General features: G+C 48.1%; 1 protein-coding gene across 2 annotated transcripts in view; it reads right to left on the reverse strand.

Moving 5' to 3' along the window:
• Window positions 1-2,365: 2,365 nt before the first annotated feature.
• The window catches only part of zgc:163014 (uncharacterized protein LOC100038766 homolog), a 31,672-nt gene continuing 7,809 nt past the window's right edge, over window positions 2,366-26,228 (reverse strand). Inside the window, exons 5-13 of one of the 2 annotated variants that reach the window (XM_067992120.1) lie at window positions 23,468-23,633; window positions 22,174-22,203; window positions 20,700-20,822; window positions 16,246-16,445; window positions 14,531-14,709; window positions 10,354-10,445; window positions 5,895-5,946; window positions 3,912-4,009; window positions 2,366-2,721 (exon numbers count right to left, since the gene is read on the reverse strand). In XM_067992120.1, the coding sequence (XP_067848221.1) occupies window positions 2,525-2,721; window positions 3,912-4,009; window positions 5,895-5,946; window positions 10,354-10,445; window positions 14,531-14,709; window positions 16,246-16,445; window positions 20,700-20,822; window positions 22,174-22,203; window positions 23,468-23,633 (1,137 nt within the window). In that variant the 3' untranslated portion in view covers window positions 2,366-2,524. The remainder of the gene's footprint in view (window positions 2,722-3,911; window positions 4,010-5,894; window positions 5,947-10,353; window positions 10,446-14,530; window positions 14,710-16,245; window positions 16,446-20,699; window positions 20,823-22,173; window positions 22,204-23,467; window positions 23,634-26,228) is intronic. The other variant, XM_067992121.1, reaches the window with a different exon arrangement.

The raw sequence follows: 26,228 nt of genomic DNA on the forward strand, positions 1-26,228 counted from the left end.
CCACACGGCCAACTTTTGTATCATCTGCAAACTTCTTAATCATGCCCCCTACATTTAAGTCTAAATCGTTAATGTATACCACAAAAAGTAAAAGGACCGAGTACCGAGCTCTGCTGCACCTCACTGGAAACAGCCTTCCAGTCGCAAAAACACCCATTGGCCATTAACCCTTTGCTTCCTGCCACTGAGCCAATTTTGGATCCAATTTGCCACATTCCCTTGGATCCCATGGGCCTTTACTTTTTGGACCAATCTGCCATGTGGGACCTTGTCAAAAGCCTTGCTAAAATCCATGTAGACTACATCAATTACGCTACCCTCATCGATCCTCCTTGTCGCCTCTTCGAAAAATTCAATCAAGTTAGTCAGAATGAGGAAAAGCAGGTTAGCAAAGAGGGAGAGGAGAGCATGAAAACCTAAGAGCTTGGAGGAAGAATAAGGCAGATTGACACCAGGGGTGCAGATCATAAGAACATAAGAAATAGGAGCAGGAGTAGGCCAATCGGCCCCTCGAGCCTGCTCCACCATTCAATAAGATCATGGCTGATCTGATCCTAACTTCAAATCTAAAGAACACAAGAAGTAGGAGCAGGACCCGGCCACTCAGCCCCTGGGCCCGCTCTGCCACCCACAGGGCCTTGACCGATCCGAACTCTGCTTCATGTCCAATTTCCTGCCCGCTCCCCGTAATCCCTAATTCCCTTTACTTCTAGGAAACTGTCTATTTCTGTTTTAAATTTATTTAATGATGTAGCTTCCACAGCTTCCTGGGGCAGCAAATTCCACAGACCTACCACCCTCTGAGTGAAGAAGTTTCTCCTCATCTCAGTTTTGAAAGAGCGGCCCCTTATTCTAAGATTATGCCCCCTAGTTCTAGTTTCACCCATCCTTGGGAACATCCTTACCGCATCCACCCGATCAAGACCCTTCACAATCTTATATGTTTCAATAAGATCGCCTCTCATTCTTCTGAACTCCAATGAGTAGAGTCCCAATCTACTCAACCTCTCCTCATATGTCCACCCCCTCATCCCCGGGATTAACCGAGTGAACCTTCTTTGTACTGCCTCGAGAGCAAGTATGTCTTTTCTTAAGTCTGGAGACCAAAACTGTATGCAGTATTCCAGGTGCGGTCTCACCAATACCTCCCTGTTTTTATATTCTATCCCCCTAGCAATGAAAGCCAACATTCCGTTGGCCTTCTTGACCAGCCGTGTACAGACAGGGGAATCCCCAACCAGCCCGCTCTCTCCCCTGCAGTGCTGGTTCACCCATCCCACACCAGCACTCACTGTCTGAGAGAAATTGGGACCTGTTAACATTGACTTTGACGGCCTTGGACTTTAACACCAGAGGGCCAAGTCGAATGATATGGGGCTGTTCCTCGTGCTTGTGTCAGCCGTTGCTCAGTGGGTAGCACACTCGCTCAGAAAGTAGTGGGTTCAAGACCCCCTCCAGAGACTTGAGGCCATAATCCAGGCGGTCCCTCCCAGTGCAGTACTGAGGGAGTGCTGTGTTGACTGTGGTGACTCCCTGTTTAAACAGCGTCACGGGATTCTTAAACTTCGCCGGAACAGACAGACAACGGCTGCAGCACTTCCTCACTATCGCACTGCTGTGGTACCCTAGCTCTCGTGGTCTAGTCCCCGAGCAGGGCTCAAACCACAGCCTTCTAATGGGGAGGCAAGAGTGAGCCAAGCTGATCTTGGAAAGAAAGATGGGAAAAGCCCACTGGGAATGTAACCTGCAGTGCGTTCTATCCACAGGATGCACTGCAGCAACTCGCCAAGGCTCCTTCAACAGCACCTCCCAAGCCCCCCACCTCCACCATCTAGAAGGACAAGGGCAGCAGGTGCATGGGAACACCACCACCTCCAAGTCACTCACCATCCTGACTTGGACATATATTGGCCGTTCCTTCATCATCCAGGGGTCAAAATCCTCAAACTCCCTCCCTAACAGCACTGAGGGAGCACCTTCCCCCACGGACTGCAGCGGTTCAAGGAGAAGGCCCACCACCACCTTCTCAAGGGGCAACGAGGGACGGGCAATAAATGCCGGCATTGCCCATGAGGCCAATTTCAGAATTAAACTCTGGTAAATTCCCCCTTCCTCTCCAAAGCTACTTGATTCCACGTTGTAAACATTCAAAATCACCTGCAATACACCTACCTCCCAGGAACCAGACTGAATACCAAACACATTTTATATAAAACCCTTTGAGCCAGAGCCATTCATCCCCTCTGTCTGGGCTGATTAGCGTCCAGTGTGAAAGGATAGTGTCTGACCCACTGCCCCAGCCAGTCCGGATTGGTTGTTCAGGTTTGTTACTTTGATCACTAACACAAGGAGACGTGGCCCTGGGTGTAAGTTTTAATAAAGTGAGAGATTGTTCAACCATTTGATAGTCACGAAGGTACAGACATCTAAATCTCCCGCTCGTGGTATATGATGAGTTAGGAGCTCGACTCTCGCACACTCTCGTGGCGGATCCTGTCAGTGGATTGTTTTGTTATTTAAATGCTCAGTCCTCACTCAGCTCCAGATCGACTCGCACGGTATCACTGTAGAATTTCCCGGCGTTGTTCGAGCCCCCGAAGACTAACAGCGTGTGGCCGGTCCCCGAGTTGCTCTGGGTCGAGTTCAGATACACCAGACTGTGACCAGCTCGTGGCACCGAGCAGAGTGTGTGGTGGGACAGACTGCACCAGCTGGAGGTGTCTGGGTTGGGGAGGGAATAAAAGAAAGAGTTAGTGTCGGGCTTGGGGTTGGCGGTGTCAGGGTCAGCATTAGGGTTACAGTTGGCACCAGGGTTATCACTAGACGCGCCCCCTTTGTTTCCGTAGTCTTCTCGATCGGGCAGCGCACATACCTCCGTCCCCACCAGGGGTTGCCCACTGCAATCCGAGAGGTTTCATCACATGACCTCTCGCCACCAACCGCCCCGCCCCCATATTTCCACCATTGGTCGCCCAGTACGGCAGTCAATAATGGTGGTTACAATACCCACACTCCTCTGCGCCCCAGAAACCGCTCTATGCACCCTGGGGTTTTACCAGCGCGCGGCACAAGGGCCCCATCGCATGCTGGGAGCCTGGCGGCCCCTCACTTCGTCGCGAGTCCCGGCCAGAACTAAAGTCCTGCTGATTTCCCTCCCGAATTTGCCCGCAGGAAGGTCCAGGAAATTAATCTTTAATTCCGGGAAACTCCAGGAGAACGGTAGGGTTGGAGACCCTTAGCCCACCTCACGAAGCAATTGCTCTCCTTTCCCTCAGCACTGAGGCATCATTGCTACAGTAAAAATGTGAATATCCAGAGCAGTGTCTCACTGGATGGTCTCAAACGCAGATCAGCCATGAGCTAATTGAACGGCGGAGCAGGCTCGAGGGGCTGAATGGCCTTCTCCTGTTCTTATGAGGGCAGAGCAATCACAAACACCGACTGGTTCAGAAGTTGCACGGTCAGCAATGCACTGGGTCTGCCATTCCTCACAAAGAGGGCTCCTGGTGACTCACTCTAAGCAGTTACAGTGCCCCGCAAGGAAGGCGAGGGGTTAGGGTTAGAGGGGAAGGGGTTAAGGAGAGAACCAATGGAACTGTTGGCTGCATAATTTTAATAGGGCCCTTTCACTTTCTCTGTGCATGCTGGGACAGCCCCACCCCCATTGCTTCCTGTCAGTGGTCAATGAGAAGGAAAGAACCGCTGAACCGCAGCTCCAGACGTCCAACATCGGTAAATGGAAGCCTTGAGCCCTGCGGAGCAACAGGTCACCCAGGGGCGCACAGACAGAGAGGGCCCCGTGTCTCTCTCTCCCCCCACCACCCGCCTCAGTCCTCCCCACCAGCGTAGGGTCCGGGTACAATTAATCCACAACCTCACATTCAGAAGTGTCAAAGCTCCCTGTGCCTTACCTATGTTGAAGATGAATAAATCTCGCAGGGCGCCGGTCAGATTATACCCACCGCTGATCAGAACCTTGTTACCACACAGTGGTACAGCAGCATGGCGACTATAAAAGGAAAGAATTTGCATTTACATAGCGCCTTTCACAACCTCAGGACGTCCCAAATTGTTTTACAACCAATGAAGTACTTTTGAAGTGTAGTCACTGTTGTAATGTAGGGAAACGCGGCAGACAATTTGGGAGGCCATTCACACCCTCCTTCCATAGAAAGTTACACTCCCTCATCACAGTGTCTACCTGCCTCTTGAATTATTCCAGGCTTTGCCGCCACTCCCCTACCACTTCCCTCGACACTGTGCCATCAAACACTCCCAGGGCAGGTACAGCACGGGTTAGATACAGAGTAAAGCTCCCTCTACACTGTCCCATCAAACACTCCCAGGGCAGGTACAGCACGGGTTAGATACAGAGTAAAGCTCCCTCTACACTGTCCCATCAAACACTCCCAGGGCAGGTACAGCACGGGTTAGATACAGAGTAAAGCTCCCTCTACACTGTCCCATCAAACACTCCCAGGGCAGGTACAGCACGGGTTAGATACAGAGTAAAGCTCCCTCTACACTGTCCCATCAAACACTCCCAGGGCAGGTACAGCACGGGTTAGATACAGAGTAAAGCTCCCTCTACACTGTCCCATCAAACACTCCCAGGGCAGGTACAGCACGGGTTAGATACAGAGTAAAGCTCCCTCTACACTGTCCCATCAAACACTCCCAGGGCAGGTACAGCACGGGTTAGATACAGAGTAAAGCTCCCTCTACACTGTCCCATCAAACACTCCCAGGGCAGGTACAGGGTTAGATACAGAGTAAAGCTCCCTCTACACTGTCCCATCAAACACTCTCAGGGCGGGTACAACACGGGTTAGATACAGAGTAAAGCTCCCTCTACACTGTCCCATCAAACACTCCCAGGGCAGGTACAGCACGGGTTAGATACAGAGTAAAGCTCCCTCTACACTGTCCCATCAAACACTCCCAGGGCAGGTACAGGGTTAGATACAGAGTAAAGCTCCCTCTACACTGTCCCATCAAACACTCCCAGGGCAGGTACAGCACGGGTTAGATACAGAGTAAAGCTCCCTCTACACTGTCCCATCAAACACTCCCAGGGCAGGTATGGCACGGGTTAGAAGCAGAATAAAACACCCCCCTTTATTCTACCCCAATATTATGCCTCAGCCCCAAACTCAGAAGAGTGCACCCTAATCGAACGCAGTCACCGTCTCCCCCATTTACACCCACTGGTCATCCTGTGGCTTCTGTCATTGAGATGGTCAAATTTAAGGACCAAACAAAGGAGCCTTGCTCCGAAGGAACTGATCAGTCTCAGTTCACAAAGATCCCTCACATACACCTAAAGATGTGGGTGACTGGCTACAGCCAGGAGATGAGAGGGTGCCCGTCCCCCTCCAACAGGCCAAGTTGTAGAGTGGGAGAGGGTGTCCGTCCCCCCTCCATCAGGCCAAGTTGTAGAGTGGGAGAGGGTGCCCGTCCCCCTCCAACAGGCCAAGTTGTAGAGTGGGAGAGGGTGTCCGTCCCCCTCCAACAGGCCAAGTTGTAGAGTGGGAGAGGGTGCCCGTCCCCCTCCAACAGGCCAAGTTGTAGAGTGGGAGAGGGTGTCCGTCCCCCTCCAACAGGCCAAGTTGTAGAGTGGGAGAGGGTGCCCGTCCCCCCTCCATCAGGCCAAGTTGTAGAGTGGGAGAGGGTGTCCGTCCCCCTCCATCAGGCCAAGTTGTAGAGTGGGAGAGGGTGTCCGTCCCCCCTCCAACAGGCCAAGTTGTAGAGTGGGAGAGGGTGTCCGTCCCCCTCCAACAGGCCAAGTTGTAGAGTGGGAGAGGGTGCCCGTCCCCCCTCCATCAGGCCAAGTTGTAGAGTGGGAGAGGGTGTCCGTCCCCCTCCATCAGGCCAAGTTGTAGAGCGGTACCTACCATCGTGGTGGAGGAGAACCCCGAATCTGTATGTTCACATACTCCATGAAACCTGGGAGAAATGGACAGGGTTTTGGTTCAGAAACAATCGGTCCAGTGAGGATTCTTCACCAGACAGATACAAACCTCCCCCCCCCCCCCCCCCTCCGCCTGCACAGGGACCAAACATAACTCTGCGCACAGAAATAGCCAACACCAGCAACACAAGTGACTGAATTGCTGCCTTCTAATTCAGTGCAGTCTGCGTTCTGTGTTTTGCACGAGCACCAGAACTTTCCAGAACAGAAATAGGCCAGAAGGGCCAAAGAAGCCAGTCCCTTTTAGACCAGTGTTGTCCAATACGTGAGACTCTAGCAACATGTGCAGCGCAGATTCACCAGAATGATACCGGGGCTAAAAGGGTTAAACTACGAGGACAGGTTAAGAACATAAGAAATAGGAGCAGGAGTCGGCCATATGGCCCCTCAAGCCTGCTCCGCCATTCAAGATGATCATGGCTGACCTTTGACCTCAACTCCACTTTCCCATCCGATCCCCATATCCTTGATTGGGAATCCACTAATGTGGCTAATTGCATTTCTGGACAGTAAATAAAAAATGATTAATAGACCCCAACGTTGGGCCTGCGATCTCAGTGAACCAGTTGGGTTTTTAACGACAATCATGCATTAATGTGCGGCTAGAGACATGGTGCACGAGGGAGAGCTTCAGATTCTTGGGGCATTGGGACTAGTTCTGGGGCAGAAGGGACCTGTTCAAGACGGACGGTTTGCATCTCAACAGAGCTGGGATCAATGTCCTCACGGGGAGGTTCACTAGTGCTGTGGGAGCGGGGTTTAAACTAATTAAAGTTCAGGACGATGAACACCAGAATGTAGCATTAGAAAGGAGAAACAAGGTGTACAAAGGATTGGGAGAGACAGATAGCACTAGAGTAAGAAATAGTATGGGAGTAAATGGGATCAGACTAAGAGAGAATATGAGAATGTCCAAGATAAGTTTAGAGTGCATTTGGGTAAACACACAAAGATTGGTGAATAAGGTTGGTGAGCTGCAGGCACAAATAGCCACATGGGAATATGATGTAGTGGTGTTAACAGAGACCGGACTCAAAAAAGGGCAGGATTGGATACTAAATATTCCTGGATACAAAGTGTTCAGGAAAGATAGGGAAGGAAAAAAAAGGAGTGGGGCGGGGGGGGGAATATTGATTAAAGAGAATATTAGAGTGCTGGAGAGAGAGGATGTCCTTGAGGGGTCAAGGACAGAATCTATTTGGTTAGAGTTAAGAAACAATAGAGATGCCATTACACTACTGGGTGCATTCTATAGGCCACCAATTAGTGGGAAGGATATAGATGAAAAAATTTGCAGGGAAATTACAGAGAGGTGCAAGAACCATAGAGTAGTGATAATGGGGGACTTCAACTATCCCAATATAGACTGGGATAGTAATAGTGTAAAGGGCAAAGAAGGGGAGGAATTTCTAAAGTGTGTTCAGAAGAACTTTCTTGATCAGTATGTTTCCAGCCCAATGAGGAAGGAGGCATTGCTGGATCTGGTTCTGGGGAATGAGGTGGGTCAAGTGGAGCTAGTGTCAGTGGGGGAACATTTAGGGAACAGCGATCATAGTATCATAAGGTTTGGATTAGTTTGGAAAAGAACAAGGAACAATCTAGAGTAAAAATACTCAATTGGAGGAGGGCCAATTTCAGTGGTTGAGAACTGATCTGGCCCAGGTAAATTGGAATCAAAGATTGGCAGGCAAAACTGTAATCGAACAATGGGCGGCCTTTAAAGAGGAGATGGTTCGAGTACAGTCTAGGTACATTCCCACGGGGGGAACCGTAGGGTAACTAAAGCCAGAGCTCCCTGGATGATGAAAGAGAGTAAGATGAGACAGAAAAAGGGGCCGTATGACAGATATCAGGTTGAGAACACAAATGAGAACCAGGCAGAATATAGAAAATAGGGGAGAAGTGAAAAAGGAAATAAGAGGGGCAAAGAGAGAGTATGAGAATAGACTGGCGGCCAACATAAAAGGGAATCCAAAAGTCTTCTACAGGCATGTAAACAGTAAACGGGTAGTAAGAGCAGGGGTGGGGCCGATCAGGGACCAAAAAGGAAATCTACTCATGGAGGCAGAGGGCACGGCCGAGGTACTAAATGAGTACTTTGCATCTGTCTTTACCAAGGAAGAAGATGCTGCCAAAGTCACAGTAAGAGAGGAGGTCATTGAGATACTGGATGGGCTAAAAATTGATAAAGAGGAGGTGCTAGAAAGGCTAGCTGTACTTAAAGTAGATAAGTCACCAGGTCTGGATGGGTTGCATCCTACGTTGCTGAGGGAAGTAAGGGTGGAAATTGCGGAGGTACTGGCCATAATCTTCCAATCCTCCTTAGATACGGGGGTGGTGCCAGAGGACTGGAGAACTGCAAATGTTACACCCTTGTTCAAAAAAGGGTGTAAGGATAAACCGAGCAGTCAGTTTAACCTTGGTGGTGGGGAAGCTTTTAGAAACGATAATCTGGACAAAATTAAGTCACTTGGACAAGTGTGGATTAATAAAGGAAAGCCAGCACAGATTTGTTAAAAGCAAATCGCAGTTAACTAACTTGTTTGAATTTTTTGATAAGGTAACAGAGAGTAGATGAGGGCAATGCGGTTGATGTGATGTATATGGACTTTAAAAAGGGGTTTGATAAAGTACAACATAATAGGCTTGTTAGCAAAATTAATGCCCATGGAATAAAGGGGGCAGTGGCAGCATACAAAATTGGCTAAGTAACAGGAAACAGAGAGTAGTGGGGAATGGTTGTTTTTCAGACTGGAGGGAGGTATACAGTAGTGTTCCCCAGGGGTCGGTACTGGGACCACTGCTTTTTTTGATATATATTAATGACTTGGACTTGGGTGTACAGGGCACAATTTCAAAATTTGCAGATGACACAGAACTTGGAAATGTAGTAAACAGTGAGGAGGATAGTGATAGACTTCAAGAGGATATAAACAGGCTGGTGGAATGGGCGGACACGTGGCAGATGAAATTTAACGCAGAGAAGTGGTACATTTTGGCAGGAAGAATGAGGAGAGGCAATATAAACTAGAGGGTACAATACTAAAGGGGGTGCAGGAACAGAGAGATCTGGAGGTATATGTGCACAAACCTTTGACGGTAGCAGGACAGGTTTAGAAAGTGGTTAAGAAAGCATACGGGATCCTGGCTTTATAAATAGAGGCATAGAGTACAAAAGCAAGGAAGTTATGTTGAACCCTTATAAAACACTGGTTTGGCCACAACTGGAGTATTGTGTCCAATTCTGGGCACCGCACTTTAGGAAGGATGTGAAGACCTTCGAGGGTGCAAAAAAGATTTACTTGAATGATTCCAGGGATGAGGGACTTCAGTTATGTGGATAGACAGGAGAGGCTGGGGTTGTTCTCCTTAGGGCAGAGAAGGTTAAGAGAAAATTTGAAAGAAGTGTTCAAAATCATGACGGGTTTAGATAAAGTAAATAAAGAGAAACTGTTCCCATTGGCGGAAGGGTCGAGAACCAGAAAACAAAGAACCAAAGGCAACATGAGGAGAAACTTTTTTTACGCAGCAAGTAGTTATGATCTGGAATGTGCTGCCTGAAAGGGCGGTGGAAGCAGATTCAATTGTGGCTTTCAAAAAGGAATTGGATAAATACTTGAAGGGAAAAAATTTACATGGCTACAGGGAAAAAGCAGGAGATTGGGACTAATTGGATGGCTCTCACAAAGAGCCAGCACAGGCTCGATGGGCCGACTGCCTCATGGTCATTTTTACTGGTACCAGCTTTTTATTTCCAGATTTTTAAAAACTGAATTAAAATTCTCAGTTACAGTGGGATTTGAACTCGCATTCTCCGGATAACCACTCCCTGGTGGGAGACGTTTGTTCAGTAAATATACAGGCATGAAGTACGTTCACCTGTATTGTGTACGAGGCATTTTCTACTAAAATTAGTGCCTGCGGCTAAAATGGTGTCGCCATAGTTACACCAATGGCTAGTTAGCAATTTTTATTGGACGACACTGTTTTAGCTAGATCAGCCCCACCTAATCATCATCCAACACATCCAATTGTCGCTTGATCCCATCTACACCGCCCATTTCAACATCCTTCCCTGGTTCAGTAACCCACAACTCAACTTCCTCTCAATATACAGATCAGCCATGATCTAATTGAATGGCGGAACAGGCTCAAGGGGCTGAATGGCCTCCCCCCGTTTCTATGTTACTTTTGGGTGAAAGAGTTTCCTGCCTCCCTTTCTCACTCCCACAGTCCTCATTTTTACCTCACTCTCCACCCCCCCAAACTATCTTTGGGATTTGAACCCGTCACCCCAGGGAACGATTTACCAGGAATCAAGTTCCGTTCACCCCCACCCCCCCTCCACAACTTCCTAATCCCACAGCCGGGCATCTACTCACCGAGATCCAACACGTGAAGGTCATTCAGAAATACACAGCTCCGGCTCCCACCGAACAGGATCAGTTTATCACCCAGGAGAGTGGCTGAGTGACTGGAGGCAAAATAAAGGGAATAAAAAGCATTTATTAAACAGGTCTGATCTCCAACAGTCAGTGTCGGTGGTCCCTGGGATAGGAAGGGAGGAAAACCCCAGGCAGCAGGGCTCCCTCGCCGTATCTCTTCAACCCGAGTGTGTGGGGGAGGATCAGACTCCACTGTGACCACCAGCCCACCAGGGACAGCTGGCAGCCGCGGCTCAGTGGGCAGCACTCTCGCCTCGGAGTCAGAAGGTCGTGGGTACAAGTCCCACTCCAGAGACTTCTGCACATAATCCAGGCCGACACTCCCAGTGCAGACTGAGGGAGGGCTGCGCTGTCGGAGATGCCATCATTTGGATGAGACATTAAACCGAGGCCCCATCTGCCCTCCCGGGTGAATATTAAAGATCCCAGGGCCACTATTGGAAGAGCAGGGGAGTTGTCCCCAGTGTCCTGGCCAATATTTATCCCTCAACCAACAACACTAAAAACAGATCATCTGCTCATTATCTCATTGCTGTTTGTGGGATCTTTCTGTGCATAAATTGGCTGCCGCGTTTCCTACATTGCAACAGTGACTACACTTCGAAAGTACTTCATTGGCTGTAAAGCGCTTTGGGACGTCCTGAGGTCGTGAAAGGCACGATAGAAATGCAAGTCTTTCTTTTTTATCTTTCACGGTGGAATAGCCTGCCGACACTCCCTGTCCTGGCTCGAGCTCAAAGAATGGGACAGTTAGAGGGCGGTCAATGCCATGGAACTATACCCCAGTCAGAGTCGGTAACTTCAGGGCAGGAGGAGAGCACATATAATGTCCTTCCCTTCAGTGAAATTACCTCAAAGGTGACTTCTTGTTGAGACATTTCGAGCACAGCAAGATCCCACAAACAGCAATGGGACGAACGACGAGTTAATCCGTTCTGTGATGTTGGTTGAGGGATAAATACTGGCCAGGACACCGGGGAGAACTCCCCTGCTCTTCTTCGACTAATGGCCGTGGGATCTTTTACATCCACCTGAGGGAGCAGATAGGTCCTCGGTTTAACATCTCATCCGAAAGACGGCACCTCTGACAGTGCAGCACTCCCTCACTACTGCACTGGGAGCGTCAGCCTGGATTATGGGCTCAAGTCTCTGGAATGGGGACTTGAACCCACGACCTTCAGACTCAAAGAGGTGAGAGTGCGACCCACTGAGCCAAGCTGACCAAAGCGAGGGGCGCAACACCCTGGAAATAAAAAGCTGGGATCACAAAGTGACCAGCAAGCTGTTGGATTGTCGTAAAAACCCAACTGGTTCACTAATATCCTTTAGGGAAGGAAACCTGCTGCCCTTACCCGGTCTAATATCAGAACATAAGAAACCATCTTCAGCCCGAAGTGCCGAGTGGATGATCCATCTCGGCCTCCTCCCGATATCCCCACCATCACAGAAGCCAGTCTTCAGCCAATTCGATTCACTCCAAGTGATATCAAGAAACGGCTGAGTGCACTGGATACGGCAAAGGCTATAGGCCCCGACAACATCCCGGCTGTAGTGCTGAAGACTTGTGCTCCAGAACTAGCTGCCCCTCTAGCCAAGCTGTTCCAGTACAGCTACAACACTGGCATCTACCCGACAATGTGGAAAATTGCCCAGGTATGTCCTGTCCACAAAAAGCAGGACAAATCCAATCCAGCCAGTTACCAGCCCATCAGTCTACTCTCAATCATCAGCAAAGTGATGGAAGGTGTCGTCGACATTGCTATCAAGCGGCACTTACTCACCAATAACCTGCTCACCAATGCTCGGTTTGGGTTCCACCAGGACCACTCGGCTCCAGACCTCAATACAGCCTTGGTCCAAACATGGACAAAAGAATTGAATTCCAGAGGTGAGGGGAGAGTGACTGCCCTCGACATCAAGGCAGCATTTGACAGAGTGTGGCGCCAAGGAGCCCTAGTAAAATTGAAGTCAATGGGAATCAGGGGGAAAACTCTCCAATGGCTGGAGTCATACCTAGCACAAAGGGAGGCCAATCATCACAGCCCCAGGGCATTGCTGCAGGAGCTCCTCAGGGCAGTGTCCTAGGCCCAACCATCTTCAGCTGCTTCATCAATGACCTTCCCTCCATCATAAGGTCAGAAATGGGAATGTTCGCTGATGACTGCACATTGTTAGTTCCTTTCGCAACCCCTCAGATAATGAAGCAGTCCGAGCCCATGCAGCAAGACCTGGACAACATCCAGGCTTGGGCTGATAAGTGGCAAGTAACATTCGCTCCAGACAAGGGCCAGGCAATGACCATCTCCAACAAGAGAGGGTCTAAGCACCTCCCCTTGACATTCAATGGCATTACCATCACTGAATCCCCCACCATCAACATCTTGGGGGTCACCATTGACCAGAAACTTAACTGGACCAGCCACATAAATAATGTGGCTACAAGAGCAGGTCAGAGGCTGGGTATTCTGCAGCAAGTGACTCACCTCCTGACTCCCCAAAGCCTTTCCACCATCTACAAGGCACAAGTCAGGAGTGTGATGGAATACTCTCCACTTGCCTGGATGAGTGCAGCTCCAACAACACTCAAGAAGCTCGACACCATCCAGGACAAAGCAGCCCACTTAATTGGCACCCCATCCACCACCCTAAACATTCACTCCCTTCACCACCGGCGCACACTGGCTGCAGTGTGTACCATCCACAGGATGCACTGCAGCAACTTGTCAAGGCTTCTTCGACAGCACCTCCCAAACCCGCGACCTCTACCACCTAGAAGAACAAGAGCAGCAGGCACATGGGAACACCACCACCTGCACGTTCCCCTCCAAGTCACACACCATCCCAACTTGGAAACATATCGCCGTTCCTTCATCGTCGCTGGATCAAAATCCTGGAACTCCCTTCCTAACAGCACTGTGGGAGAACCTTCACCACACGGACTGCAGTGGTTCAAGAAGGCGGCTCACCACCACCTTCTCAAGGGCAATTAGGGATGGGCAATAAATGCCGGCCTCGCCAGCGACACCCACATCCCATGAACGAATAAAAAAGAGGAGCAGGAGTAGACCATACGGCCCCTCGAGCCCGCGCCACCATTCAATCAGATCATGGCTGATCTTCTAACTTAACTCAACTTTCCCGCCCGATCCCCATATCCCTTGATTCCCCAGAGTCCAAAAATCTATCGATCTCAGTCTTGAATATACTCAGCATCCACCGCCCTCTGGGGTAGAGAATTCCAAAAATTCACAACCCTGAGTGAAGAAATTCCTCCTCATCTCAGTCTTAAATGTCCGACGCCTTAGCCTGAGACTATGCCCCCTAGTTCTATACTCTCCAGCCAGGGGAAACAACCGCTCAGCATCTACCCTGTCAAGCCCCGTCAGAATCTTCTATGTTTCAATGAGATCACCTCTCATTCTTCTAAACACGAGAGTATAGGCCCATTCTACTTAACCTGTCTTCTTAGCACAACCCTCTTATCCCAGGAATTAATCTAGTGAACCTTCGTTGCACCACCTTCAAGGCAAGTATATCCTTCCTTAGATAAGGAGACCAAAACTGTATGCAGTACTGCAAGTGTGGTCTCACCAAAACCCTGTACAACTGTAGTAAGACTTCCTTACTCCTGTACTCCAACCCCCTTGCAATAAAGGCCAACATTCCATTTGTTTTCCTAATTGCCTGCTGTACCTGCAAGCTAACTTTTCGTGTTTCTTGTACGAGGACACCAGAGTCTCTCTAGGTCTACATGTGACTCCATTCCCCACACCAACATGGTTAACTCTTCACTGTCCTCTGAAGTGGCCGAGTAAGACACTCAGTTGTAATAAACCCGCTACCAGCAGTTCAAGAAGGCGGCCCACCACCACCTTCTCAGGGCAACTAGGGATGGGCAATAAATGCCGGCCTTGCCAGCGACGCCCACATCCCGAGAATGAGTAAAAACAAATCCTACCCGACAATCCTCTTGACCTCTGCCCAACCCCAACCTGACCCCGCACAACCCCCCTCCCCCCACCCAACATCCCGTCCGACCCCAGCCTGACAATCCCGCGGGACCCCGCCCAACAATCCCGCCACCTTTCCGTGCCGAATATCGCATGGGACTCACCCGTACCGGGGGAGTGGTCTCTCCCCCACCACGATGGGCTGGTACCAGATCTCGTGGTCAGGGTTGAAGATGTAGAGAGTGTTGCTGCACACTTCCGCGGTCCGCCCACCAAATATAAACAGCTCCCGCTGGAAGACGGCTGCGCTGTGATAAGCCAGCGTCGGCACCTTGCCCTTCCCCTGGGAATAAGACAGCAGAGAGTCACCGTGAACCGCACCGTGGGAACACAACAAACAAAAATAACAACTTGCATTTATATCGTGCCTTTCACGTAGTAAAAAGTCCCGAGGAGCGATTATCAAACAAAATTTGACATCAAGCCATATAAGGAGATATTAGAACAGTTGACCAAAAGCTTGGTCAAAGAGGTAGGTTTTAAGGAGCGTCTTAAAGGAGGAGAGGGGTGTAGAGAGGCGGAGAGGTTTAGGGAGGGAATTCCAGAGCGTGTGGCCTAGGCAGCTGAAGGCACGGCCGCCAATGGTGGAGCGATTAAAATCGGGGATGCGCAAGAGGCAAGAATTGGAGAAGCGCAGAGATCAAGGAGGGTTGGTTGTAGGGCTGGAGGAGGTTACAGAGATAGGGAGGGGCGAGGCCATGGAGGGATTTCAATGTGGGGAAGTGTGAGGTCATCCACTTTGGACCTAAGAAAGATAAATCAGAGTATTTTCTAAATGGCGAGAAGCCAGGATCTATGGATGAGCAGAGAGACTTAGGGGTCAAAGTACAGAAATCACTAAAAACTAGTAGACAGGTCCAAAAAATAATTGAACAGGTCTAATGGAATGTTGGCCTTCGTCTCAAGAGGGCTGGAATACAAAGGGATGGAAGTTATGTTACAGCAATAGAGAGCTCTTGGAGATACTGTGTTCAGTTCTGGGCACCGCACCTCAGGAAGGATATATTGGCCTTGGAGGGGGTGCAGCACAGATTAATCAGAATGATACCGGGGCTAAATTATGAGGACAGGTTGCTCAGACTAGGGTTATATTCTGTCGATTACAAAAGATTAAGAGGTGATCTGATTGAGGTGTTTAAGATGATTAAAGGATTTGATGGGGTAGATAGAGAGAAACTATTTCCTCTGGTGGGGGAGGCCAGAACAAGGGGGCATAATCTTAAAATTAGAGCCAGGCCGTTCAGGGGTGATGTCAGGAAGCACTTCTTCACACAAAGGGGAGTGGAAATCTGGAACTCTCCCCCAAAAAGCTGTTGAGACTGGGGGTCAATTGAAAATTTCAAAACTGAGATTGATAAATTTGTGTTAGGTAAGGGTATTAAGGGTTACGGAACCAAGGCGAGTAAATGTATTTAAGATAAAGATCAGCCATGATCTAACTGAATGATGGAGCAAGCTTGAGGGGCTAAATGACCTCCTCCTGTTCCTATGTAAGGAGCTGAGTGGCCCCCTCCTGTTCCTATGTAACAGGCTCAAGGGGCTGAATGGCCTCCTCCTGTTCCTATGTAACAGGCTTGAGGGGCTGAATGGCCCCCTCCTGTTCCTATGTAACAGGCTTGAGGGGGTGAATGGCCCCCTCCTGTTCCTATGTAACAGGCTTGAGGGGTTGAATGGCCTTCTCCTGTTCCTATGTAACAGGCTTGAGGGGCTGAATGGCCCCCTCCTGTTCCTATGTAACAGGCTTGAGGGGATGAATGGCCCCCTCCTGTTCCTATGACTGCGGGAGGACCCAAAAAAGTTGACGGGTGTTGCTACTCACAATCACAAAGGACCACTTCCAGGTCTCGGTGTCCAGGATGTAGACGTTTTTGAAACACTCGCCGTCTTTCTTCCCCCCAAAAACGTAAACACGTTTGGCATCGGGGTCGTACGTGGCCGAATGTCCGCAGACACTCCGAGGGATCGGGATGGTCATCGTCGAGGTCGTATCCAAGGGAAACCAGAAATTGTCACCATTGTCTGCACAAAAAGGGCAAATGTCAGAGGTCGTTGAGATCACAGTTCATATGGAAAACACCATCATGGCAGGAGAAAAATGAAAAGAAACGGGGCAACGAAAGGATTTACGTCACTCCTAATGAGAGACTTTACAGCTTTACTCTGAGTGCGATCAGAGTCTCAGTCCCAAGGTTTCCTTTGGTGCAGATCGAAAGTCACTGTAAACCTCCACAACTCATGGACCTGGGGTGGGACAGAGAAGGAGGAAGACGGAGGAGGGGGAGATGGAAGGGAGGGCGCTGGTGGCAGACAGGCACGGGCACAGGCAGGGGTAACACAGCCTAGCCCAATTTGTCCTTACTCAACATAGAATCATGCAGCACGGAAGGAGGCCATTCAGCCTGTGCTGGCTCTTTGAGAGAGCTATCCAATTAGTGCCACTCCCCTGCTCTTTCCCCATGGCCCTGTTAATTTTCCCTTCAAGTATTTATCCAATTCCCTTTTGAAAGTTACTATTGAATCTGCTTCCACCACCCTTTCAGGCAGTGCATTCCAGATCATAACAACTCGCTGCGTAAAAAAAAAGTCCTCATCTCTCCTCTGGTTCTTTTGCCGATCACCTCAAATCTGTGTCCTCTGGTAACCGACCCTCCTGCCACTGGAAATAGTTTCTCTCTATCTACTCTATCAACACCCCTCATAATTTGGAAAACCTCTACAGCAACATGGATACGAAATTGGCTAAGTAATAGGAAACAGAGAGTAGTGGTTTTTCGGACCGGAGGGAGGTGTACAGTGGTGTTCCTCAGGGGTCAGTGCTGGGACCACTGCCTTTCTTGATATATATTAATGACTTGGACTTGGGTGTACAGGGCACAATTTCAAAATTTGCAGATGACACAAAACTTGGAAGTGTAGTAAACAGTGAGGAGGATAGTGATAGACTTCAAGAGGATATAGACAGTCTGGTGGAATGGGCGGACACGTGGCAGATGAAATTTAATGCTGAGAAGTGTGAGGTGATACATTTCGGTAGGAAGAACGAGGAGAGGCAATATAAACTAAATGGTACAACTCTAAAGAGAGTGCAGGAACAGAGAGACCTGGGGGTAGATATACACAGGTCATTGAAGGTGGCAGGGCAGATTGAGAAAGCAGTTAAGAAAGCATATGGGATCCTGGACTTTATAAATAGAGGCATAGAGTACAAAAGCAAGGAAGTCATGATGAGCCTTTATAAAACACTGGTTTGGCCACAACTGGAGTATTGTGTCCAGTTCTGGGCACCGCACTTTAGGAAAGATGTGAAGGCCTTAGAGAGGGTGCAGAAGAGATTTACTAGAAAGATTCCAGGGATGAGGGACTTTAGTTACGTGGATAGACTGGAAAAGCTGGGGTTGTTCTCCTTGGAACAGAGATGGTTGAGAGGAGATTTGATAGAGGCATTCAAAATCATGAAGGGTCTAGACAGAGTAGATAGAGAGAAACTGTTCCCACTGGCAGAAGGGTCAAGGACCAGAGGACACAGGTTGAAGGTAATTGGCAAAAGAACCAAAGGCGACATGAGGAAAAACTTTTTTACACAGCAAGTGGTCAGGATCTGGAATGCACTGCCTAAAAGGGTGGTGGAAGCAGGGTCAATTGTGGCTTTCAAAACAGAATTAGATAGGTACCTGAAGGAGAAAAATTTGCAGGGCTACAGGGAAAGGGCAGGGGAGTGGGACTAGCTGGATTGTTCATGCAGAGAGCTGGCACAGGCTCGATGGGCCAAATGGCCTCCTTCTGTGCTGTAAACATTCTATAATTCCATTATACCTTCTTTTAACCTCCTCTGGTCCAAGGAGAACAACCCCAGCTTCCCCTGGAATATCTGTACGCATGGTGCACACAAGAGTCAGGAGCAGCAACCCTGGTTGAATTTCCCCGACATAAACAGAGGGCACTGAGGCCAGTTGGATCGCACAAACTGCTGCCCATCTGAGATCAACAGAGTGTGGGAATCGAGTCAGGAACCTTCCTGATCTGTATGGCCCAGTACCACACTGGGGGGGGGGGGGGGGGGGGGGGATGCATATATCAGCCCACCATCCTCCCGCCCTCATTTAAATAAAACCCACAAATCACCAAAATGCACAGTACAGAAACACACTGGTTATAACTCTCAGCGACCGGATGGTTTTTGAAAGGGGCACAATCTCGCTCACTAAATATCGGCATTGGGAACATCGGAACAGGAGGAGGCCATTCAGCCCCTCGAACCTGTTCCTCCATTCAATCAGATCATGACTGCCCTGCACCTCGACCACATTTACCCGCCTTTGCTCCAAACCTGTCGATACCCTTACCTAATAAAATCTATTGATCTCAGTCAATAGATCCCCAGCATCCACAGGCTTTAGGGGGATAGTTACCCTTTGTGTGAAGAAGTGCTTCCTGACATCACCCCTGAACGGTCTAGCTCTAATTTTAAGATTATTCCCCCTTGTTCTGGACTCCCCCCACCAGAGGAAATAGTTTCTCTCGATCGACCCTATAAGAACATAAGAAATAGGAGCAGGAGTAGGCCAATCGGCCCCTCGAGCCTGCTCCGCCATTCAATAAGATCATGGCTGATCTGATCCTAACCTCAAATCTAAATTCATGTCCAATTTCCTGCCCGCTCCCCGTAACCCCTAATTCCCTTTACTTCTAGGAAACTGTCTATTTCTGTTTTAAATTTATTTAATGATGTAGCTTCCACAGCTTCCTGGGGCAGCAAATTCCACAGACCCACCACCCTCTGAGTGAAGAAGTTTCTCCTCATCTCAGTTTTGAAAGAGCAGCCCCTTATTCTAAGATTATGCCCCCTAGTTCTAGTTTCACCCATCCTTGGGAACATCCTTACCGCATCCACCCGATCAAGCCCCTTCACAATCTTATATGTTTCAATAAGATCGCCTCTCATTCTTCTGAACTCCAATGAGTAGAGTCCCAATCTACTCAACCTCTCCTCATATGTCCGCCCCCTCATCCCCGGGATTAACCGAGTGAACCTTCTTTGTACTGCCTCGAGAGCAAGTATGTCTTTTCTTAAGTATGGACACCAAAACTGTATGCAGTATTCCAGGTGCGGTCTCACCAATACCTTATATAACTGCAGCAATACCTCCCTGTTTTTATATTCTATCCCCCTAGCAATAAAAGCCAACATTCCGTTGGCCTTCTTGATCACCTGCTGCACCTGCATACTAACTTTTTGATTTTCTTGCACTCGGACCCCCAGATCCCTTTGTACTGCAGTACTTTCCAGTTTCTCGCCATTATGATAATAACTTGCTCTCTGATTTTTCCTGCCAAAGTGCATAACCTCACATTTTCCAATATTGTATTGCATCTGCCAAATCTCCGCCCACTCACCCAGCCTGTCTATATCCCCTTGTAGGTTTTTTATGTCCTCCTCACTCTCCACTTTCCCTCCCATCTTTGTATCATCTGCAAACTTTGATATGTTATACTCGGTCCCCTCCTCCAAATCGTTAATATAGATTGTAAAGAGTTGGGGACCCAGCACCGACCCCTGCGGAACACCACTGACTACTGGTTGCCAGTCCGAGAATGAACCATTTATCCCAACTCTCTGCTTCCTGTTAGATAACCAATCCTCCACCCATGCCAGAATATTACCCCCAATCCAGTGATTCTTTATCTTGAGCAATAATCTTTTATGTGGCACCTTGTCGAATGCCTTCTGGAAGTCTAAATACACTACATCCACTGGTTCCCCTTTATCCACCCTGTACGTTATGTCCTCAAAGAACTCAAGCAAATTTGTCAGACATGACTTCCCCTTCGTAAAGCCATGCTGACTTTGTCCTATTAAATTATGTTTATCAAATCCTTTAATCATCTTGAACACCTCAATTAGATCACATCTTAATCTTCTATACTCGAGGGAATACAAGCCTAGTCTGTACATCCTGGCCTCGTAATTTAACCCTTTTAGTCCCAGTATCATTCTGATGAATCTGCGCTGCACCCCCTCCAAGGCCAGTAATTCCTTCCTGAGGGGCAGTGCCCAGAACTAAACGCTGTACTCCAGATGGGGTCTAATCAGACCTCTGTACAACTGAAGCATAACTTCCTCCCCTTTGTATTCCAGCCCTCCAGATAAAGGCCATTAGCCTTTTCAATTACTCTTTGTATCTGGCCACTAGCTTTTACTGATTTCCTAAGGTGCGGTGCTCAGAACTGAACACAGTATCTCCAGATGTTAATCTCCAGCCTGATCTCACTCACCAATCTCAAGTTTCCACAGACCATCCTTACAGTAGCTCTTCTGTCTCCCCTCTCCTCCGATCAGAATGGCGGTGTCCGGATCACTGAGACACAGAGTGTGACCCCAGCGTGGGCTCGGACAAGCTGCAAAGCACCAAGGTCGAAAAAATTACTCTGTACCTGCCCTGGGAGTGTTTGATGGGACAGTGTAGAGGGAGCTTTACTCTGTATCTAACCCTGTACCTGCCCTGGGAGTGTTTGATGGGACAGTGTAGAGGGAGCTTTACTCTGTATCTAACCCATGCTGTACCTGCCCTGGGGGTGTTTGATGGGAAAGTGTAGAGGGAGTTTTATTCTGTATCTAACCCGTACTCATAGGAACATAGGAACAGGAGTCGGCCATTCAACCTCTTATGCCTGCTCCGCCATTTGATAAGATCATGGCTGATCTGTGATCTAGCTCCATATACCTGCCTTTGGCCCATATCCCTTAATACCGTTGGTTGCCAAAAAGCTATCTATCTTAGATTTAAATTTAGCAATTGAGCTAGTATCAATTGCCGTTTGCGGAAGACAGTTCCAAACTTCTACAACCCTTTGTGTGTAGAAATGTTTTCTAATCTCACTCCTGAAAGGTCTGGCTCTAATTTTTAGACTGTGCCCCCTACTCCTAGAATCCCCAACCAGCGGAAATAGTTTCTCTCTATCCATCCTATCCGTTCCCCTTAATATCTTATAAACTTCGATCAGATCACCTCTTAACCTTCGAAACTCCAGAGAATACAACCCCAATTTGTGTAATCTCTCCTCGTAACTTAATCCTTGAAGTCCGGGTATCATTCTAGTAAACCTACGCTGCACTCCCTCCAAGGCCAATATGTCCTTCCGAAGGTGCGGTGCCCAGAACTGCTCACAGTACTCCAGGTGCGGTCTAACCAGGGTTTTGTATAGCTGCAGCATAACTTCTGCCCCCTTGTACTCTAGATATAAAGGCCAGCATTCCATTAGCCTTATTGATTATTTTCTGCACCTGTTCATGACACTTCAATGATTTATGTACCTGAACCCCTAGGTCCCTTTGGACATCCACTGTTTTTAACTTTTTACCATTTAGAAAGTACCCTGTTCTATCCTTTTTTGATCCAAAGTGGATGACCTCACATTTGTTTGTTTCCACGCTCACCTGAGGAGACCGACTCCCTGCTTGGCTAAAATCACCCCTCACCGCCCATTTATACTGTGTGAGCCTAGATGTAGCGTGTTGGAAGGCTGTTGAATTATGGAGAGCATCACAGCCAAGCACAATCCTGTCCTCAACACAATAACTTTTATTCTGTGCAATATACAGCACAAGGTGCTTTCCATTTGTGCAGTTTCCAGCAGGGAGTGACTGAATAGCCATTAGGAGCCTGGCTGATTCCTCCTCCTCCCCTGGCCCAGGGTTGAAGGAAAGATGCAGTGGTTGGTCTTGTGCTTGCAGCCAGAGCTAACTCACCCCTCAGCCTCTTCACATCCGACCCAGAGCCTGGTGTAAAAACAGACATCAGTTAACAGCAACACTCATCTCCACATCCCATAATATACTGGCAACGCCACTCAACATAGCAACGTGTCAACCAGCTCCCCAAACCTTGAGCCAACCCCTCTGTGGTAGGGGGTCTTGCTCGGGAGTATTTGAGAGATTAAACCCCCTCCCCCCTATGTCAAGAGTCTTTCTCATCGCTGAACATTCAGAAGATGGATCTTCACTCGGGGGAACTTCCAGCCCTCCAATCCCCCTCCCCCCCTCCTCCACCCCCACCCTCTCCTCCCTCACTCCCCATCCCACCCTACTCCCTCCCACATTCCACCTACCCCCCCACCCACCCTCCCCATGCCCCCTTGTTCTGGACTCCCCCACCGGAGGAAATAGTTTCTCTCTATCTACCCTACCAAATCCTTTAATCATCTTAAATACCTCGATCAAATTACCCTTTAATTTTCTTTACTTGAGCTATCTTCTATAGCTGTACGATTCAGTTACATGCTCCCATGCGGCCCAGTAGGTCCATGCCGGTGTTTATGCTCCTGCCTCCCTACTTCATCTCACCCTATCAGCATATCCTTCTATTCCTTTCTCCCTCATGTGTTTATCCAGCTTCCCCTTAAATGCATCGATGCTATTCATCTCAACTACTTGTGGTAGCGAGTTCCACATTCTAATCACTCTCTGGGTGAAGAAGTTTCTCCTGAATTCCCCATTGGATTTATTAGTGACTATCTTATATTTATGGCCCTAGTTCTGGTCTCCCCCACAAGTGGAAACATCTTCTCGATCAAACCCTTTCATAATCTTAAGGACCTCTATCAGGTCACCCCTCAGTCTTCTCTTTTCCAGAGAAAAGAGCCCCAGCCTGTTCAATCTTTCCTGATAAATATATCCTCTCATTTCTGGTATCATCCTTCTAAATCTTTTTTGCACCTTCTCCAGTGCCTCTATATCCTTTTTATAATATGGAGACCAGAACTGTTCACAGTACTCCAAGTGTAGTCTAACCAAGGTTCTATACAAATTTAACAAAACTTTTCAATTTTATCCCTCTGGAAATTAACCCCAGTGCTTGGTTTGCTTTCTTTATGGCCTTATTATCCTGTGTCGCTACTTTTAGTGATTTGTGTATCTGTACCCCCAGATCCCTCTGCTCCTCTACCCCGTTTAGACTTTTATTTTCCAAGGAGTGGAACAAAAGCGGCCTTTGACTGACCACATCGCAGCAACGTTTACCCAATACGAGCAACGTAAGCTTCACCTGTCTCGTCGTCCTCGTCCAGGTCGTCAACGGGGGCATCGGAAGAGCCCAGAGCGTTTGACGGAGTGAAGGACGGCACCGCGGGACGGGAAGCCTCCGCGTTAATCTTCATGGCGTCTAAACTTGGGCTCGTCTCCTGCTCCGACTGGGCGCTGTTCAAGTGAGGCTGCAGGAGGGACAGTGTCGTTAGCACAGAACCGAACAGCATTTCCTCCCTCTCCCCCCGCCACAGAGAGTTCACGACCCCTGCGCAGAATGGTCAATAGTTTTACTGACAAATAACCCAGCCAAGAGAGGAAGAGTTCAATCAGAGACACATTGCAGTGCAAAGTGCACTGAAGGAGGCCATTCGGCCGGCACAGGTACGATGGGCCGAATGGCTTCCTTCTGTGCTGTACCATACTACGTAAATCCGATAGGAGATTGGAGAAGGTGGTGTAGCTAACAACTCTCGTTCCTGTAGCGCTCGCTGCATAGAAACATGCCTCAGAGCACTTTACAGGGCAAGAGGCCTTCGAACAGCAGAGAGAGATTGGAAGGTCCAGAACATTAATAGAGAACAGCAAGGCCTTAAGATATAAGAACATAAGAAATAGGAGCAGGAGTAGGCCAACCTGCTCCACCATTCAACAAGATCATGGCTGATCTTCTACCTCAACACCATTTTCCTGCACCATCCCCACATCCCTTGATGCCTTTAATCTCTAGAAATCTATTGATCTCTGTTTTGAATGTGCTCAATGACTGAGCCTCCACAGCCCTCTGGGTAGAGAATTCCAAACATTCACCACTTTCTGAGTGAAGAAATTTCTCCTCATCTCAGTCCTAAATGGCCTACCCTTCATTCTGAGACTGTGACCCCTGGTTCTAGACTCCCCAGCCAGGGGAAACGTCCTCCCTGCATCTACCCTGTCGAGCCCTGTAAGAATTTGTATGTTTCAATGAGATCACCTCTCGTTCTTCTAAACTCTAGAGAATACCAGGCCGAGTCTACTCAATCTCTCCTCATATGACAATCCCGCCATCCCAGGAATCAGTCTGGTGAACCTTTGTTGCACTCCCTCTATGGCAAGTATATCCTTTCTTAGGTAAGGAGACCAAAATTGTACACAATACTCCAGGTGCGGTCTCACCAAGGCCCTATATAATTGCAGAAAGACATCTTTACTCCTGTACTCAAATCCTCTTGTAATAAAGGCCAACATACCATTTGCCTTCCTATTTGTTTGCTGCACCTGCATATGTTAGCTTTCAGTGACTCATGTACAAGGACACCCAGGTCCCTTTGAACATCAACATTTCCCAATCTATCACCATTTAAAAAATACTCTGCATTTGTGTTTTTTCTACCAAAGTGGATAACTTCACACTTTTTCACATTGTAGTCCATCTGCCATGTTTTTGCCCACTCACTTAGCCTGTCGATATCCCCTTGAAGCCTCTTTGCATTCCCCTCACAACTCACATTCGCACCTAGTTTTGTGTCATCAACAAACTTGGAAATATTACATTTGGTCCCCTCATCCAAATCATTGATATAGATTGTGAATAGCTGGGGCCCAAGCATCGATCCCTGCGGTACCCCACTAGTCACAGTCTGCCAACCCGAAAAAGAACTGTTTATTCCTACCTTCTGTTTTCTGTCTGTTAACCAATTCTCAATCCATGCCAGTATATTACCTCCAAATCCATGTGCTCTAACTTTGCTCACCAATCTTATCAGAAAGCCTTCTGAAAATCCAAATGCACCACATCCACTGGTTCCCCCTTATCTAATCTACTGGTTACATCCTCAAAGAACTCCAATAGTTTGTCAAACATGATTTCCCTTTCATAAATCCATGTTGACTGCCAAATCCTATTATTATTTTCTAAGTGTCCTGTTATCACATCCTTTATAATAGATTCTAGCATTTTCCCTAATACTGACGTCAGGCTAACAGGTCTGTCGTTCCCTGTTTTCTTTCTCCCTCCTTTCTTAAATAGTGGGGTTAAATTTGCTACCCTCCAATATGCAGGAACCATTCCAGAATCTATAGAATTTTGGAAGATGACAACCAATGCATCCACTATCTCTATCGCCACCTCTTTCAAAACCCTGGGATGTAGATCATCAGGTCCTTGGGATTTATCGACTTTCAGTCCCATTAATTTCTCTAGTACTATTTTTTTTTTACTAATACTAATTTCTTTCAGTTCCTCATTCTCACCAGACCCTTGGTTCTCTAGTATTTCTGGGAGGCTTTTTGTGTCTTCTTCCATGAAGACAGACACAAGGTATGTGTTTAATTTCTCTGCTACTTCCTTATTCCCCATTATAAATTCTCCTGTCTCTGTCTGTAAGGGACCCACATTTGCCTTCGCCAGTCTTTTCCTTTTTACATACCTATAGAAGCTTTTACAGTCCGTTTTTATGTTTCTCGCTAGTTTACTCTCATATTCTATTTTCCCTCTATCAATTTCTTGGTCCTCCTTTGCTGAATTCTAAAATCCTCAGGCTTACTGTTTTTTCTGGCAACAATATGGTAGTTATCTCAGGAAGGATATATTGGCCTTGGATGGGGTACAGCGCAGATTCACCAGAATGATAAAGGATTAAATTATGAGGACAGGTTGCATAAACTTGTCTTGCATTCCCTTGAGTTTAGAAGATTAAGAGGTGATCTGATCGAGGCCATTCAGGAGTGAAATCAGGGAGCACTTTTTCACACAAAGGGTAGTAGAAATCTGGAACCCCCTCCCCCTCCCCCCAAAAGGCTGT

Source organism: Heptranchias perlo, chromosome 10, assembly GCF_035084215.1.
Source record: "Heptranchias perlo isolate sHepPer1 chromosome 10, sHepPer1.hap1, whole genome shotgun sequence".
NCBI classification, from domain to species: Eukaryota; Metazoa; Chordata; class Chondrichthyes; order Hexanchiformes; family Hexanchidae; genus Heptranchias; species Heptranchias perlo.